The following is a 15,350-nucleotide window of genomic DNA, read 5'->3' on the forward strand; positions in this document are numbered from 1 at the left end:
GAATCCGTAGTTTAACAGGGCTCAAGTCGTAGGTTAAACCTAGAAACTGTGCTCTGAACTTCAGTTCTGAGGGACATCCCAGCCTTGAGGATGGGAGACTTGTGGCTGGAATGTGGAGATATGTTTGACAAGTAGAAAAACTTGTCTGATACTATCTTGTAAGCAAGATTAGCTTTCCTGATGAGTTGACACATTGTCAAGCTGTAGAGGCTGCAATCCAGAATAAAGCAAAATTAATAAAAGGATTTTGATCAAGTTGTGGACAGAGCAGTCACTCTGCTGCAGGACTTGACTGTCTTCTTGAATGAAAGAAATATACTTTTAAAATGCATGCTGCTGATGGACAGAACCTAGCTGGGCATTTTGTTTTGCCAATGACTACCAAGTAAACAAAAGGGCTTATTTAACTGACCATGTCAGACTCTGTTTTGTGATAAAAGATGCTGTGTCTTCATTCAAGTACCAGCAAGGTGGGTATTTTCCTTCAACTGCTGTCTAATGTCACACTAATATAAAAGGAAAGTATACTGCAAAATGGAGCAAAGATATTAAAATTCGGATCCTTTATGCAGCTGTCTTCTCAATCATGTGTCACGCAAAGTGCTTGCATGGCATTTCAGTAAGACATGATTTTGTGGCTAGGAGCATCATTTATCCAACTTCACATATTTGGACTCAACTCAAGACTTCTGGCAGTCCTCAGTAGTAAAAACCTCTGGAAAAATGGGCCAACTTATCCCAGAGATGGACTGAATGCCAAGGAACAGGAACATCAGATTATTGTAGCCTGGTTTCCTAACGCATTTTCTTATGCTGTTAGCTGACATCTGAGAAGGCACCAGTGCCAGCTAAAGCTTTTCTTGTGACTGTGGCATTTCAAAGAACATTCTCTAGAGTCTAATAAAAGGTATGTTCTCATGATGTAGTATTTCCCTCAGTAGGGACACTGATAAGGCATCTCCTCTTTACCACGATGTTATTTTCCTGAAGCTTGTAGGAACTTAGCACATTTCTGACCTGTACTGCACTGCCTTGAACAAGCCAGTAGGTCCAAAAGGTTACCGTGGGTTGGGAAAACAGACACAAGCCACTACACACCTTTTCCAGTGTGATCCCGTCTCTTGTTAGTGTGTGGAATCAGCCTAAAAACAATGTTTAAAATTCAAGAAGTAATTACATTAATGGTTGCTGGGAAATGCAATAGAGATGACAGATACAGCAGCTCACTAGAAAATGTTGGTTTAGCAATATTGTCCATGTTAACTTATTAAAACATTGTGCACTGTTTCCCACCATTTTATTCGCCTCTTTGAATTATGCATCTTAATTACCCATTGATGATAGCAGCTACTTGTTAGCTTTTGGATGAACTATAGGAATTTTTTTCCCTTTCCAAATAACGGGGCCAGCGGACTATCCACACTGGGGGTGATTTAACAGTCAGGCTGTTTCTAGAGAATGGTGGAGTCTCAAGATGTTTGGCCATGCACTTCTGTGAGATGAGCTGTGCAATTCCTGTGCACCCTCTGTTACTTGCTTAAGCTCCACAATTCTTTTGATGAGTTACTGGGTTGGAAGAAAATGTGCATGATTGTTCTTAGTATTGTAAATAAATATTTTTAATGAAGTTTAGAAATATACAAAAGGGATTTCAGAATGGTAGTCATTTGTATTGTCACAGTGTAGATAATCACATTTATTGGCAGGGATATGGAAATTCAGGGAAATGTGAATAGGTGAGAAAGAGTACTCCACTATTCAGAACTGCACCCTTCATGGGGATCAGGAATAGATCCAGCTTTTCCCCCCACCAAATGTTTTTGGAAATGCCTCACATTCTTCCAGGTTTTGGCAACCTTTCTTAATCCCCTGTGTTACCGCGTGGCCGGTTTTCCAGGCGAACTTTTGCAACATTTGCTGCCAAGTCACAGATGAATGCAGAAGTAGTTGGCAGAGCCAGCCATCCAAAGGTAAAAGACCTATGTGTATTTTGGCATGTTCCTTGTCAGCTTCTGGAAGGTCTTCTGCAGATAGTGTTTGGTATTTCCAGTATTAACCACGTGTAAAGCACAAAATTATCCTAGTGGTAGGAAAAATGGAATAGAGATTCAATATAAAGAGAATTCTTTCTGATGTAGGTAATATACTGAGGAAGTGAATTTGAGTTTGCTCTGAATGCAGTTTAACCTGGGCTAATAGTGAAAAAATTCTTAATTTATCCTCAAAGCCAAGGAAATCTCGCCCTGAGAAAGTGCCTTCAAATTAATCACACTGCATTATTTAATGGCTATAAAATTCTCAGTCTCTTTGGTGTCTGCTAACAGGTTCCCCTGTAATTCATGCGCTGTTTTCTAGGAGAGGAGAAATTGTAAGCTTGTTGTGTAGCACGTTAATCAGATATATGCTTTAGCACATTAGGTTTTTCCAGCTTTGCCCTTTACAACAAGCAGCATGAAAGTTAAACCAATACAACCTTTTAAACTGGTTTAGATGGTGTGTCTGTGTTGATTCAAGACCTATTATTTATAAATAATTTTAAGATAATTATTCAGTGAATATCTTTTTTTTATGAGCTGACTGTATAATTTAAAGCATACTATATTAAGCCTGTGAGTTGTTGCATTATACAAATATTGTAAAGCTTAAAATACAAACTTGCAAACCAGGGAACAGATAGCAGGAATAAATGTGCTGTGTGAATTGTACAGATCTCTATTGTTTTCCTTTTAGCAAATATTATGATAAAGGTGATCTGAATTGTAACTAAGCCATCTATAAGAACTAATGGCTGGCAGTTAAAGCAACACAAATTCCATTTAGGAGTGTGATGTCCTGAAGAGCATTTCAGAGGAAAGCTCACTCAATAGTCACCCTGTGTCTTTTACCATTTGCCTTGACGCTGGCTGCTGGGCACACGAGAGACGTGATACAAGCCTAAATGGAGCTTCTAGTCTAAGCTAAGGTAGTTGTTCTTTTGAATTAGATAAAGCATGTTTTTTTAAAAGTTGGTGATCACTGACGAAGAAAAAAAATACTCAGGAATATGGTGGTTTTATTCCCACAGCTTTAACCAGGTCAGTTTTATGCTTCCTTTTTTTGCCTGTGTGGAGGTGGATATTTTTCACACATCTGCTTTTTTCGGTGCGAGGTTTTATGTGGATCAAATCTTAAGTAACTTAGCAGCAGATTAATGTTTCTCTGGCTGTGTCCTCACAGTCTGTTGCGGGCTGCTCAGTCTCTGTGCTCCCGGTGGGCTGGAGCCCATGACCGGCGCCGTGGGCTGCTGCGGCCGAGCTGGTGCAGCTTCGCAGGGCTGGGGCTCTGCCGTGCCGTGGGGCTCACTGGAACCGGGGTGCCGCTCGCCAGGGCAAGGACAGAAGTCGCTTGCGTGTGCCTGCCATGCTTTGTGTGGGGTCACCCACAGCCAGCCAGGAAAAGCCTCTGTATCTGCCAGAAGAACCCCGATTAAACGGATCTGGACGTCATTTGCTAAACTCATTCTGCACACCAGCAGACTCTTACTCAGTTTGTTTATTATCTTTTTCACCATAATATTTACCACCATTGTTTAATGTAATATTAACTGTTGAATCGTTTGTAGAAAGAGTGGAATCTTTTCTTTCCAGGAAAAGTATTTTCCCCATTTTTGGCTGCATGATATTTAGTGTTCTTCCTTGCTTTGCTGTTACAATTTCTTAAATAAAGTCAGGCTGTAAATAGTTCTGTTTCCATGCAGTGTTCAACATGGTGGAATTTCAGAGCTTGAAACTGCATCGACAAGGATCTAGGCTTGCTTTCTTTCCTTCTCCCCTTCCCTCCTTTCAGCAGACTGATGTTCTGATCCCTATTACACCTTTGCATGGGATTATATGGACTGCAACAAACAGAATTTGATTGATGGTTTTTAAGGTGTGCATTACAGCTGCCAAAGACTGGAAACAAGGATAATATCCTAGACCAAGGAAAGATAACAGCGTTTGAAATATTTTATTCAAGTTCTGGATTCATTGTCAGTGACGATAAAATAAAAGTTACAGACTTTTATTTGGTGTGAATATTGGACATGTGTGAAAGGATCATCAGTAAAGCATTTATTTTAATACAGAACAGATTCATCAGACTGTCACACATTTTATGTGCAGAATTTATTCAGCAGGAATGGATTATGTATATGGTACTAGGGGTACTGTGCTGTTCACAGAATTCAGTGGAAGCTACGTTTTTTTTCCTTGCCTTCAAAAAGAAAATGCAGTCTCTATAGCAGCGTGTGCCTGCCTGTTACAAAGCAAGAAGCCAGAAAGGCAGAACAGAATTTTCACCTGAAAAATTCTTTTTACTACTTTAACTGCTTTTCTGTGCTTGGTTAAAGAGGTTTTCCTGTCATGAGACTTGCACACACGCTCACCCTGCTTCGATTTTTTCTGTCCTCGACCTTGTCAACAGTCACATTTCTGTAGGGTGAAGACGAAGTGTGAAGAAAAATGATTTATCCATTCTCTTCCTGTTTTTTCTTGTTTTCATGTTTATACAAAGGCTGAATGAATTTTCAATGTTCTTGCATGGCAGTGTCTTGCTTATTAGTTGTTTTCCAATAGCACCCGCAGGCCCGCACTGCGTGCAAGGACATCAGCTAGGCAAAGGGTGTGAGAAAAGACAATGTCATCTGGGGAACTGGGGCAAAGAAATGCACAGTGGCTTTCCCAACATCAGGCAGGATTAGGTCACAGCTCTGAAATTTGAGATAAAAAAAAGGAGTTTTTCGTAAGTGTCGGTGCAGACTCTCTTTTCTTGGTTTGCATTTGATTTTTGAAACGGAGTTCTTTTTTACTAAAGCCTGTCCTCTACATCTTCCTCCCAGTTGCAGGCAGCTAGAGGATGAAGCATGTTGTAAAGTCACAGTCAGTCACAAACAAGTGAAACGTAAGGAAGTGGGAAGATGGGGGATGTTTTAGTTAAATCATTCAGTTGCTCCCTGAGGAAGTAGTAGTGTCTAGTTCCTATCCGTGGAGGCGTGTTGGTATAGGTACACCTGTACTGATGGGAAAGGCATCTAGTACAGTAGCCTACCTTGCTTTGATAAAGTGAAAATTTAGTACAGGCTGCCCAGAGAGGTTGTGGAGTCTCCTTCTCTGGAGATCTTCAAGACCCGCCTGGACAAGGTCCTGTGCAGCCTGCTCTAGGTGACCCTGCTTCGGCAGGGGGGTTGGACTAGATGACCCCCAGAGGTCCCTTCCAACCCCTACCGTTCTGTGATTCTGTGAAATAAGCTACACTGGGAGAAAATAATTTTACCAGTGTTTGTACCTTTATGTCTTTGAACTGTTTCTTCTTTCTCTACTAGGCAGAGTTTTTGTTGTACATAAATGGTCTGACAGTAGATGTTCTGTCACTGTAAGAACTGCTGTGGTTGTCCTGATGTCAAAATTAAGCAAAAGTTAAATTGAGTTAAAACAAAACTTGTTTCATATATTACTTCCTCGAAAAGAGACAAGAGAGCTTAGAAGTATGTGGCTCCCTTGGCATAGGTTTGCTCTTGTTTGCCTAAGTCGGGTTTAGGTTTGCAGCCATTTTCTCTAACCAGTTGTTGGCTTTGTTTTGGCTGGGTCAGTCTCCACTCTTTAGGGTTGCCAGTGCGGCGGGGGCACCAGCACGTGCTGCCCACAGAAGCTTGGTAGCTTAGCTGAGGTGTCCACGTGAGTGTGAGCTCCAGCCGTCCGAGCCCACCTGCTCTGCCGGGAAACAGAGCTGGAAACTCTCCAGGAAAAAAGATATTCGTCTGATGTCCCACCTAGAGTACCCAAAGTACAAGAGTCAAATTTGGCACTTGGTTTTTCAGTGAGACGGGTTTGGTTGTAGCTGTCTTTGCTGTTTGTTGGTGATGAACAAGACAAAAATGGGATAAGTCTCTGAGAAAATATTCTCAGACTGGAAGGAGTGCCTGTTTATTCTTAGAAGTCTGCTCACAGTATCTTGTAGTGTTTTTATGCTTGAATGTATGTCTGAGTATACAGTTGTATGATCATCTGCATGACTCTTCTTTTTTCCTTTCTCACAGTGCATGCCAATTAAAGGCCTTGGATTTGTGCTCGGAGCCTACAAATGTATTTGCAAGGCTGGATTCTATCATCCCAACATCGTCTCGGTGAACAGCTTTCAGAGTAAGTGCCTTAGCTTGAGTTTAAAAAAAGAAAAAAGAAAGCAGAGCTAGCATTAATAATGCAGGGCTCCTTTTTATCCTTGTCAGGGTTATACAGTAAAATCCCAGTGGTTTGCAACTCTCGGATTATATAATCGCTTGAGGAGTTCTAGCCCTTTGGTTTGTCATTTGTGGTACTCTTGAGGATCCTGTAAAACATACCCACTTGAAGAATATTTGATTTGTAAATAAATTTAAAAACATGAAAAGAGGTCTTGCTATGGGGAAATAGAGATTTCTGGCATCTGTGCTCAAGCGCAAGTGTTGGGGAAATTAATCTAGTAATTTTCTCTTTGGTCAGGGCAAACCAGAATGCCCTAGCCTCTGGCTTTGGTGGGCTTTAATTGTTTTCGTTTGACTTCGTTTGCAAAGGAGAATCCAAAGGAGCATCCAAACTCTAATAGTTGCTGATGAGGTATTAGAGGTGGGTCAGGCCTGGGAGTCTGGTTGGCTGCATGACGTGAATGACAGATGCACGTGCTGAGGACACACATTGTATGGTACTTAGACTGAGTTTTCCACAATAAGGGAAACAGAACTCAGTTGATACTCAGCAGGGAAAATACATAAACTGAATGCCAAAAGTCGATGTCTGTTACTTTCATCATACAACCAAAGTGTAATCTCTGCACAGATTTCGTGCCAGAATTGTTGCAGTTATACTAGTAGAGCTCGTGCTGCAGTCACAGGCGTAAAGGTGTTGCTTGAAGGTGTAACAGAGCATCCTTCTCTGCCTCCTGCTTTTGAGTAAATACAGTCCCCAGCTTCTTCGCACCATCCTTTAGCCGAAGGTTCGTGTCGTCAGCTCTCTGCTGCGGGAGCGGTTTGTATGAGACGCCCAGGGAATGGCGATGAGTAGCTTTCATCAAGCACGGTCCAGGACTGCGTGTGTTATCTCCTGCCTTGTGTGAGCACAGCTGTTCCTGTTCCACTATAGAAATATCTCTAGTAGTATTCGACACTCAAAGTGCACCCCTGTAATACTCACAGATACGGATTCAGGTGTTCCATGCTGGTAAATTGTGTGACAGAATTGTATGACGTGGTACTTGTAAAAGCATGTCCCTGTGCTACAGAGTACCTGATAACTGGGTTAAATACATTATTCAGTGTGGACTCCAGAGCTGCAAATAAAGCTTCCAAGTTCCTTCCTGCATTAGTTACTCATGAGCTCTGCTTTCTTACATAAGAAGTGACAGGGGTTATAGCTGAAAGGTAAGTAACTTAAAGTATCAGGAAAGCTTTAGAATTCGCTATTTGTTCGCAGCCCTGAGTTCTGGATATTAAATACTTTGATCTGCGTCATGGATTGGCCTGGTTTTTATTGACCTGATCTGGTTTGGGTGCGGATTGGCCAAGATATCGTACCCCTAACTCAGTACATCTTAGCTATATATACATTGTATCTCCGGTATATATATGTAGCATAAATGGCACAGTGTGTTTCTTCAACAGTTTACCTGGTGAGTGTTTGTTTCCCTTCTCCTTTCATATTGTGGTGTGTTGCAGAAGGCAGCCTTGTGATAGTGCTTTTTTGCTGGGCTCTGTGCGAATCTTTTGATAAAGTAATGATGATGTTTGGTTGTTCCTGCAGTGCAGTGAGTTGGGATTTAACTCCTTGAATGAGCGTATAAAACCAAAAATCATTCTTAGATTTTTGTCATACTAAATGCCATAGAACACACAAAAATAATGTGGCTAGAGCTTGTAACAGCATTGATCGTTGGGGATGAGATTCATTTTTATCTTGTATCAGCTGTCTAAAATGTATATGCTTGGTATGTATTAGTCACCTAGGTTTCAACTGCAGTCAGCAGCAAGGGCATGGCTCTACTGGAGGGTATCTCTGCTGCTTTAGAAAGGCAGAATTTATCTTTAGATGGGAAAATTAACTCTTCAGGCAAATAACCTTTTTTTCTCCACTTACTGTAGAAGGAGGAGACTATATAGCTGCCTTAGATCGAATATTTAGCTTCAAAATAGCTAACACAGAGTGAAATTGGTCTCATGAAAGTGTTTGCATATGCTGATATTTTAAGGTGTATAATTACATGATCTGGGGCTACTTTGATTTGAGCATGTGTTACTGTGAGCTAACATAAGCACGAGTTTTGAAACAATCAGTAATAAAGAACTGCTTTAATTCATCCAGATGCAGCTCAATCTGCCAAGCTCTATAGGTGATTTTAAAAAGCAAACCGTGACACAGCTCGTGTGAGACTGGAAATGACTGTGAAGTAAAGAGAAAAAACAGTGGTTCAGGGGAACTTAGCCCTGTCACCCAGATGAACTCTATTTAAAAAAAAAATAAAAGGGGAAAAGATGACGTGGTTAAAACAACTATCTGGAAGATATACGGCTGTCTTTCAGATAGCTGTATAAAATGTCTTTGCAGGGATGTTAGACACTCTACACGGTTTGCAGGCGTGAAGGTTTAAAAGATTGCTTATCTGCCTCCCCTGCAAACTCGGCTGGGACCTTGAATGCCAAGATGCAATGTTGCGTAAACCGTGTCGTCCGTAGGAAAAGTTCTCCAACTTGCTTTTCTGACTTAAAGCAGCATGGTGTTGCTGCTCGCAGGGAGGTCACGCAGCTTGCTGCGGGTTCTTGAAGTGTGCGTGGGACAGAGGCAGGGCTGGAGTTTAGGCTGCTGTCTTACTGAAAAGGAAGCCATGGAGGAGAGCGTTTCCCTCCCGAGGCTGAGTTTGTTCTACAGAACTGACAGTGCCAAAAGATGTAAAACCTTTCTATTTTTTCTGAACTAGTTAATGAGGACCCTGGGTACTAGTGGGGCGCAGAGTTATTGCCATATTTCCAGGGTCTCTTTTGAGGACAGAAAATGACTTTAGAATTTCATGTATGCAAGGTGCATTAACCTGTAAGTGCTCGAGTACATGATTATGCACTTTCCTGAATGGCTCATTTTTAGGTAGCGCTATTTGTATAGGTAGAATAGACTAACTGCTGACTACATACATTTTCACATTTTGTAACACCCCTCTCCAGAGCACTTACGTTCTCTGCCTCATGACGTAATCAGGTTTGCATTGGAAGATCCTTCATAGAACAGCAGTGCTTTGTTCAACCTAAAAGTTCATTCTTTAGCAATGTATCATCCATACATCACAGAGATTTTGCTCCGCTCTTGCTGTTCAGATGTGGAACCTGCCCAGTGCAAAAAAGTGGCTCTTTTGTTTGGATATGGGACTTTACTGTCTCTAATGGTGCTATGATCGTATAAAAAGTCCCAAGAGGGACTTCCAGTTCAACGGGAATTCCCGTTTTTTTACACCTGCCCTGTAGCTCTGATTCTTCGTCAGAACTTGCACGTGCAGATCTTTGTGTGTATGAAGGCTGTCACTGACTTCAGTGATTCTGCCTCAGGTGAGGATTATGACCGTGGCTGATTACCAGGTTTTGGTGTTAGCAGGTCCAGTTACATTCCCACACACCGCTGACTTACTGCAGCACCGCCGATGCTGCTGGTGATGTTCCTAGTTTATTATAGAACAGGCGCAGTATCAGTCTGTTGTTCTGCACAGCTTGCGACTTGCGCTGTGCTCTCTGTGTTCATCTGCTGAATTCTGACTGGGGTCTGGGAAGATTTTGTGTGGGATGGTGGCAGTCCCTGTCCTGGCATTTAGCAGTCTGTGGTGCCATTCTTCCTTTGCAGAAAGATCTCAACTGGCACCGTCGCAACTGCTGAGGCACCCCTTGCATAGCAGAGTGTGCTTAAGAGAACCGAGGCTGATGAAGAGTTACCCTCAGGAGACCATTTCAAAAACAGATGAGCCGAGCAGACAGAAAAAGAAGACTAAGATAGAAGAGGGAAGAACTAGCAAAAAAAAAAGTAGAGGGGACATAGCTGAAGCGTTTAAGCTTTTTGTTTTATTTTTCCATTACTCAAGCATTTTCCTTATTATACTTCATAATAGTTTGTGTCCCTATTCCTACTTTCCACCAATTCTTTGTTCTGTACTCCTTCCATTTTATCCTCTTCTTTGATATTGCATTTAATTTTTTTCTCTTTACTTTTTTCCTTGAGGATGGTACTTTTTTACACTTCCCTCATCCTCAGTTTGAACTCCTGCAGTACACTTAGTCTTTCAGTGTTTGCTTCCATCTAATTTGTGTCAGTGCTAAAACCACTGCTGCCTTACATACAGCAGAATCCTTTACCAGTGCTTAAAATCTTTTGCCATCTTCTGGGGAGGAAAAAGTGGTTTTCTTCACTGGAAGAGGTATGTGTTATCCCAAAGAGCTGCTGGGATAGGAGAAGGCTTGGCACAGAGAAATCTCTAGCAGTGCTGTAACAGGCAGTAACTTCATGTTTGGTGTGGACTGTCTATGGTTTAAATTCATGTTACATTTACTTTGGTGAGGGGACAGGGCCAGGCATAAAGGTTAGACATGTTCAGCTACGCAGTGAGCAGCAGTGCCCTGAGACATATAGTGAGGGCAAGGGTGTGGGGGGACAAACAAGCTCCCAGTCAGTGCTAAATACAATGATCGGTTCTGTCTTTTCTGGAACCTTCTTTTAGAAGATCTGGAAAGTGTTCTTTCTTTTTGGCAAGGAGGAAAAAAAAAGAGGATTGTAAATAATGCCTCATCCCTTTGTCTAAAATCTCAGGTAGATCCAGTTTTTTGGATGTTTCTTGTATTAGCTATAATGAAGAATCATTTCAAAGTCAAAAGATATTCACAAGATAATCGGTCGTAGCTGGCAGTGCAGGAGATGCATATCGGTGACCTTCCTTTGTATACAGCAGACAGCATGACACCAGACACATCTAAGCAAAGGCTTGCCGTTGCATTATGGAGTCATATCCTTGGGATGTTTACAGCAACGTGCAACTGTTTATTGGCTGTTATCAATGTAGTATGTGACGAGCATACACATGAAGGAACTTCCATGAATGACTCAGATAAGAAAATACTGGATAAAATGGATTATAATGTATTTGCAACAGCTTTTAAGGTTGAACATTTCAGAATTAAAGTAAGAATATCAGGTTTAAGATTAAGCAAAATTGTCAAGCCATATGCATATAATATTTGTTACTTAAGTGATCTCATAACTTTAGGTTTTTAATTATATTTTAATATTTTAATTATATTTTTTGCAGTGGTGGAGTTTTTATACTGAAAATATTTTAATTTATTTAGTTACCACAATAAAAACACATTAACACATGGCTCATGTCGCTCAGAAATGTGAAGTTTTAAAGCGATTAGATAAATAATAGTGGCTGTGAGATTTTTTCCACTGACTTTGTTCTAGCTGACGTGGTAGACACCTAGGCAAACTTAAAATCGGGGTGTCTTGAAGCAATTATTAGGTACAGTAGCTCATAAATCATGGTCAGAAGAACAAAGGTAAAGCAGATGTGGAAAAGCTATATTGCCGTTTCAGTCTTTCTAGGACTTCAAACAACCTGTACAAAGTCTGATTTCTTTAACTTTGTATAGGGAAACCTAAATTAGCACGCTGACGTTAAGTTAAAAATGTCATTGCAATGGCGGGCATGTGAAACTGTACATCTGCACACTGGCACTAGGATATTCTTTAATGCACTTACAGCTGGCAGACCAAAAATTCTGTGTAACTTTACAGTCACTCGCATAGGACTGGGCAGTGTTAGGTTTGCGGTTGGGCTCGATGATCTTAAAGGTCTTTTCCAACCTAAATGATTCTATGGTCTTTTTAGAGATGGGCTAATTGAAGGGCAACTCCTTGTGGAAATTATAAAGTAACAGGTAGGTGGTGGAAAAGCAGGTTGACGTGAGTGCAGATGTTGAGGAAATGAAGTGGAAACCTCTGACAGTAGGTAGTGCACTCTTGATTTGGGTACAGAGATGGAAGGCGGGAGACTGACTTCAGTCTCTGATGGGACAGTGTGCATCCATTGCTTTAGCTGCAGTTTAAAAAGCTGGTATATAACGTTAGATGTGGAGGAAGTGGCTTGTGGCAAAGCTCTTGAAATTATAATGGGCTGAGGTCCTTAGGTGCTTGGTCTGCAAAAAGTTCCAGTCCTAGGATTTCTTAAGGATTAATGTTCCTTAGAGGTTCTCCACCTTCTTGGGATGCCCAAGCACGGTTATTCTCCAGCGTTTTCATTCCTGCCTCCCACAGTCTGGGTCAAAAAGACACAAGATCTCTTCTTACTGTCTGCTTGTATCTAAGAAAATCTGGCTACCAGCATGAGACAGCACTACTCTACTATATTCAGATTTCCAACATCTTTGTTTAGAATAAAGCTGCAAAGAGAAATCCGCCATCTCAGTGAGATATACTAGCCTGTTCTCTGCATGCTGCAGGATGCGGGAGCAAAGCATCCTGCACAGAGGATGAGGAGCACAGGGTTGCTGGGACGGCATGCCAAATAAACCGGCTTGGCTATACAGCCTATCTGTCGCTTTCATAGGCTTTGCCTGTCAGCAGACGCGTGCTCATGCGCATTCGTACATAGATTTGAGAAAGCAAGGAATAATTACCCTTGTAGATAACCTTCTGCTCTAAATGTTTGAAGCTGAAAGTCTGAAGAGAGTTTCGTAAGCCAAATATGCATGTGCAGTAGTGACACAGGTTGTCTCTTGAATTAAGACTGAACAATGTGTGATTCACTACTTATACTGACAAGAAGAGGAGAATTTTGATCAAAGATGTTGGAGCAATTCTCTAGTCTTGTGATAAGTGAGAGAAGTTATCACACATTTTAACACACCAGTGGTTTGGTTTCAGCCACATTCTCTTGCTTCTGGAAGCTCCTAAGCCTGTCTTGCTTATATATTAAACATGTTCAGCAAATTCACTTTTTCTTCTTAGTTAACAATATTCTTTCTCACCTCCTTTTTCTGTCTTTCACCTTTTTATTCCATTAATTGCCTCTAGCATAAGCAGTCTTGCAGAGGGTTAGGGGCAAGTGTTCATGGATCAGAAAAAGTAGCAATCCTCCTGTATGCTCTCTTGGTGGGTTCCGTTTGATGGGCGAAATGTCAGCTCAAGAATCATTGATTTTTGTAGACAAGATATTAACTTGCCAATAGGTTTTCCAGATTTCCTGGTGTGCTTGTGTGAGCAATGGAAAATTATACTTGGTGTAAGTGCACTGGTTTTGATTTGGGGATAGAATAGTGCCATCGTACAAGAGCGTGTTGAAGAAATGTTAATTAAGAAGGATTTTATCTAATTTGAAGCTAATTCATTCATTAGATAGCATCTTTATGAAATTGAGGAACAATCTGAAATAGGGTCATAGTTTGTACTGTGAACATTAAGTAGTTAATGGGTCTACTCTTCATATATCTGTGTAAAAACCTTTCCTTACTCCCAAATCTTTGATGTAATTTTTTCCCCATTCAGAAGTCTCCTTTGAAGAATTTCGTGCACAGCTTTAGCCCACTTTAAATACAGTGGAAAAGCATTTGGCGTTTAATAAGCTCACTTTCCCTCATGTCTAAATGGGTCTGCATTTTCTGAATGTGACAAAGGAGGGCGAAATGAGAAAAGCAGCCCTGGCAAACCATTTTGTACCTTAATGAGAGAGGCCAACAGGGAGGGAAGGGCAGTCAGCAGAGGACTGTTGTGCTGCTGTGTGGGTGAACTGCCCATACGGTACAACTAAAGGTGTCTCCCCTCACCCATCTGATACTTTCAGGAAAAGAAGCAGAAAATCGCTTTTCTGGCAGTGAATTGTCGGAGGAAGTCTACACCTGCCTACCCTGCAGGGAAGGATGTTCTTACTGTACCGATGATACTCCCTGCTATGCACAGGAGGACAAGTATTTACGTCTGGCTATCATCTCATTCCAAACACTCTGTATGCTGCTGGACTTCATAAGCATGCTGGTAGTCTACCATTTTCGCAAGGCAAAGGTAAGCAGACATGTTTTACTTTGATATTCCTGCTCATTTTGTGGTACAGACTCATTTACGTTAGGTGTATAGCTTCTTATTTTGACAGTCAGTTTCTCAGGTAAGGAGCACGACTCGGGAGAGGGGGCTATTTCCAGACAGAAATGCTTTGCTTTAGATGTGGAGGTACCTAAATTGTCTATGTAATTTTTGAAAAAAACAATTTGTGTCTGCCAGTGAAATCTGTTTACATTTATAGATGGTCAGCAAAAATCAAGGAAACCTATCATGTTAGAAGAAATTTTGGAAAATCAGGCCAATTACACAGGTACCTAAGGAAGCATGCGGGTATATGTAGTCTCGGGATCTCAAAAGTCTCTGTTTTACCACTGCTGGGAGTGATGCTTGGTTTCAATATATTTCAGAGACTAGCTGGAAAATTATTATATCAAAGAGAAATCTTTCCAAATAATTCTAGTTCCTAGAGAGTTGAAACTTGATTCTGCGGTTAAAGATTTTTTTTTTCTAAAGTATGAATATATTAAGGAGCCTCTGTAGATTGCTGATGCAGTCTATGGTTACGTTTTATGTACTAACCTAATGAACTTTCTGCTTTTACCTCACTCAAAAATCTTTTGAACATGTAATATCTTGTGGAATCTCACTGTTGCCTCTGTAAATGCAGAATATTCTCTGAAACTCCCCATTTACCAAAAAAAAGAAAGAATTGAAGCTGGCACATATTCACTACCTACATTTGGGAGGCAGAGGTGTGCACACAGTATGCCACGTTGTTGAAATTAATAGCTTCATCCACTTTCCATAACTAGATAAGCATTTCCATTTTGGTTTTCAGAACACTTGATCCCACAGTCTTCCTGATTCTACAGTGTGTGTGTTGCAAATGTGTGGCTCATTTTGAAAGACTTTAATATCCTGGCAGGAAATCACAGAAGGAGAAGTAACGTTCTTTTTTTTACTTTTCTGTTTCTGACAGAGTCTTTGTATTTAATGATACTGCATAAAATGATTCAAATTACAGACTTAATTGTATTTCTAGAGTTTTTCATTATGAAAAGTCTGTAGGCATCTGTTTCGTTGCTTAACATTAACTTAGCAGAAGAACTTCATTCCAGTTTTGTGAGGTTTTAGTCCTCATGGTAATGTTACTCGCTTTTAATGTCGTAGACAACAACATGAAAGAGGCATTTCTTGTGAGGAAAAGCTTTACTCTACAAAGTGAACAGAGTAGATTACTTCAGATGCAGATATTGCAAGTTTCGCTTGATTGTTTTTCAC

General features: G+C 40.9%; 1 protein-coding gene across 2 annotated transcripts in view; it reads left to right on the forward strand.

Moving 5' to 3' along the window:
* The window catches only part of GPR158 (G protein-coupled receptor 158), a 209,119-nt gene that overhangs the window by 77,022 nt on the left and 116,747 nt on the right, over positions 1-15,350 (forward strand). For both annotated transcript variants that reach the window (XM_009945434.2, XM_075419553.1), the window contains exons 3-4: positions 6,056-6,158; positions 13,855-14,072. In XM_009945434.2, the coding sequence (XP_009943736.2) occupies positions 6,056-6,158; positions 13,855-14,072 (321 nt within the window). The remainder of the gene's footprint in view (positions 1-6,055; positions 6,159-13,854; positions 14,073-15,350) is intronic.

The sequence above is a fragment of the Opisthocomus hoazin genome, chromosome 4, assembly GCF_030867145.1.
Source record: "Opisthocomus hoazin isolate bOpiHoa1 chromosome 4, bOpiHoa1.hap1, whole genome shotgun sequence".
Classification (NCBI taxonomy): Eukaryota; Metazoa; Chordata; class Aves; order Opisthocomiformes; family Opisthocomidae; genus Opisthocomus; species Opisthocomus hoazin.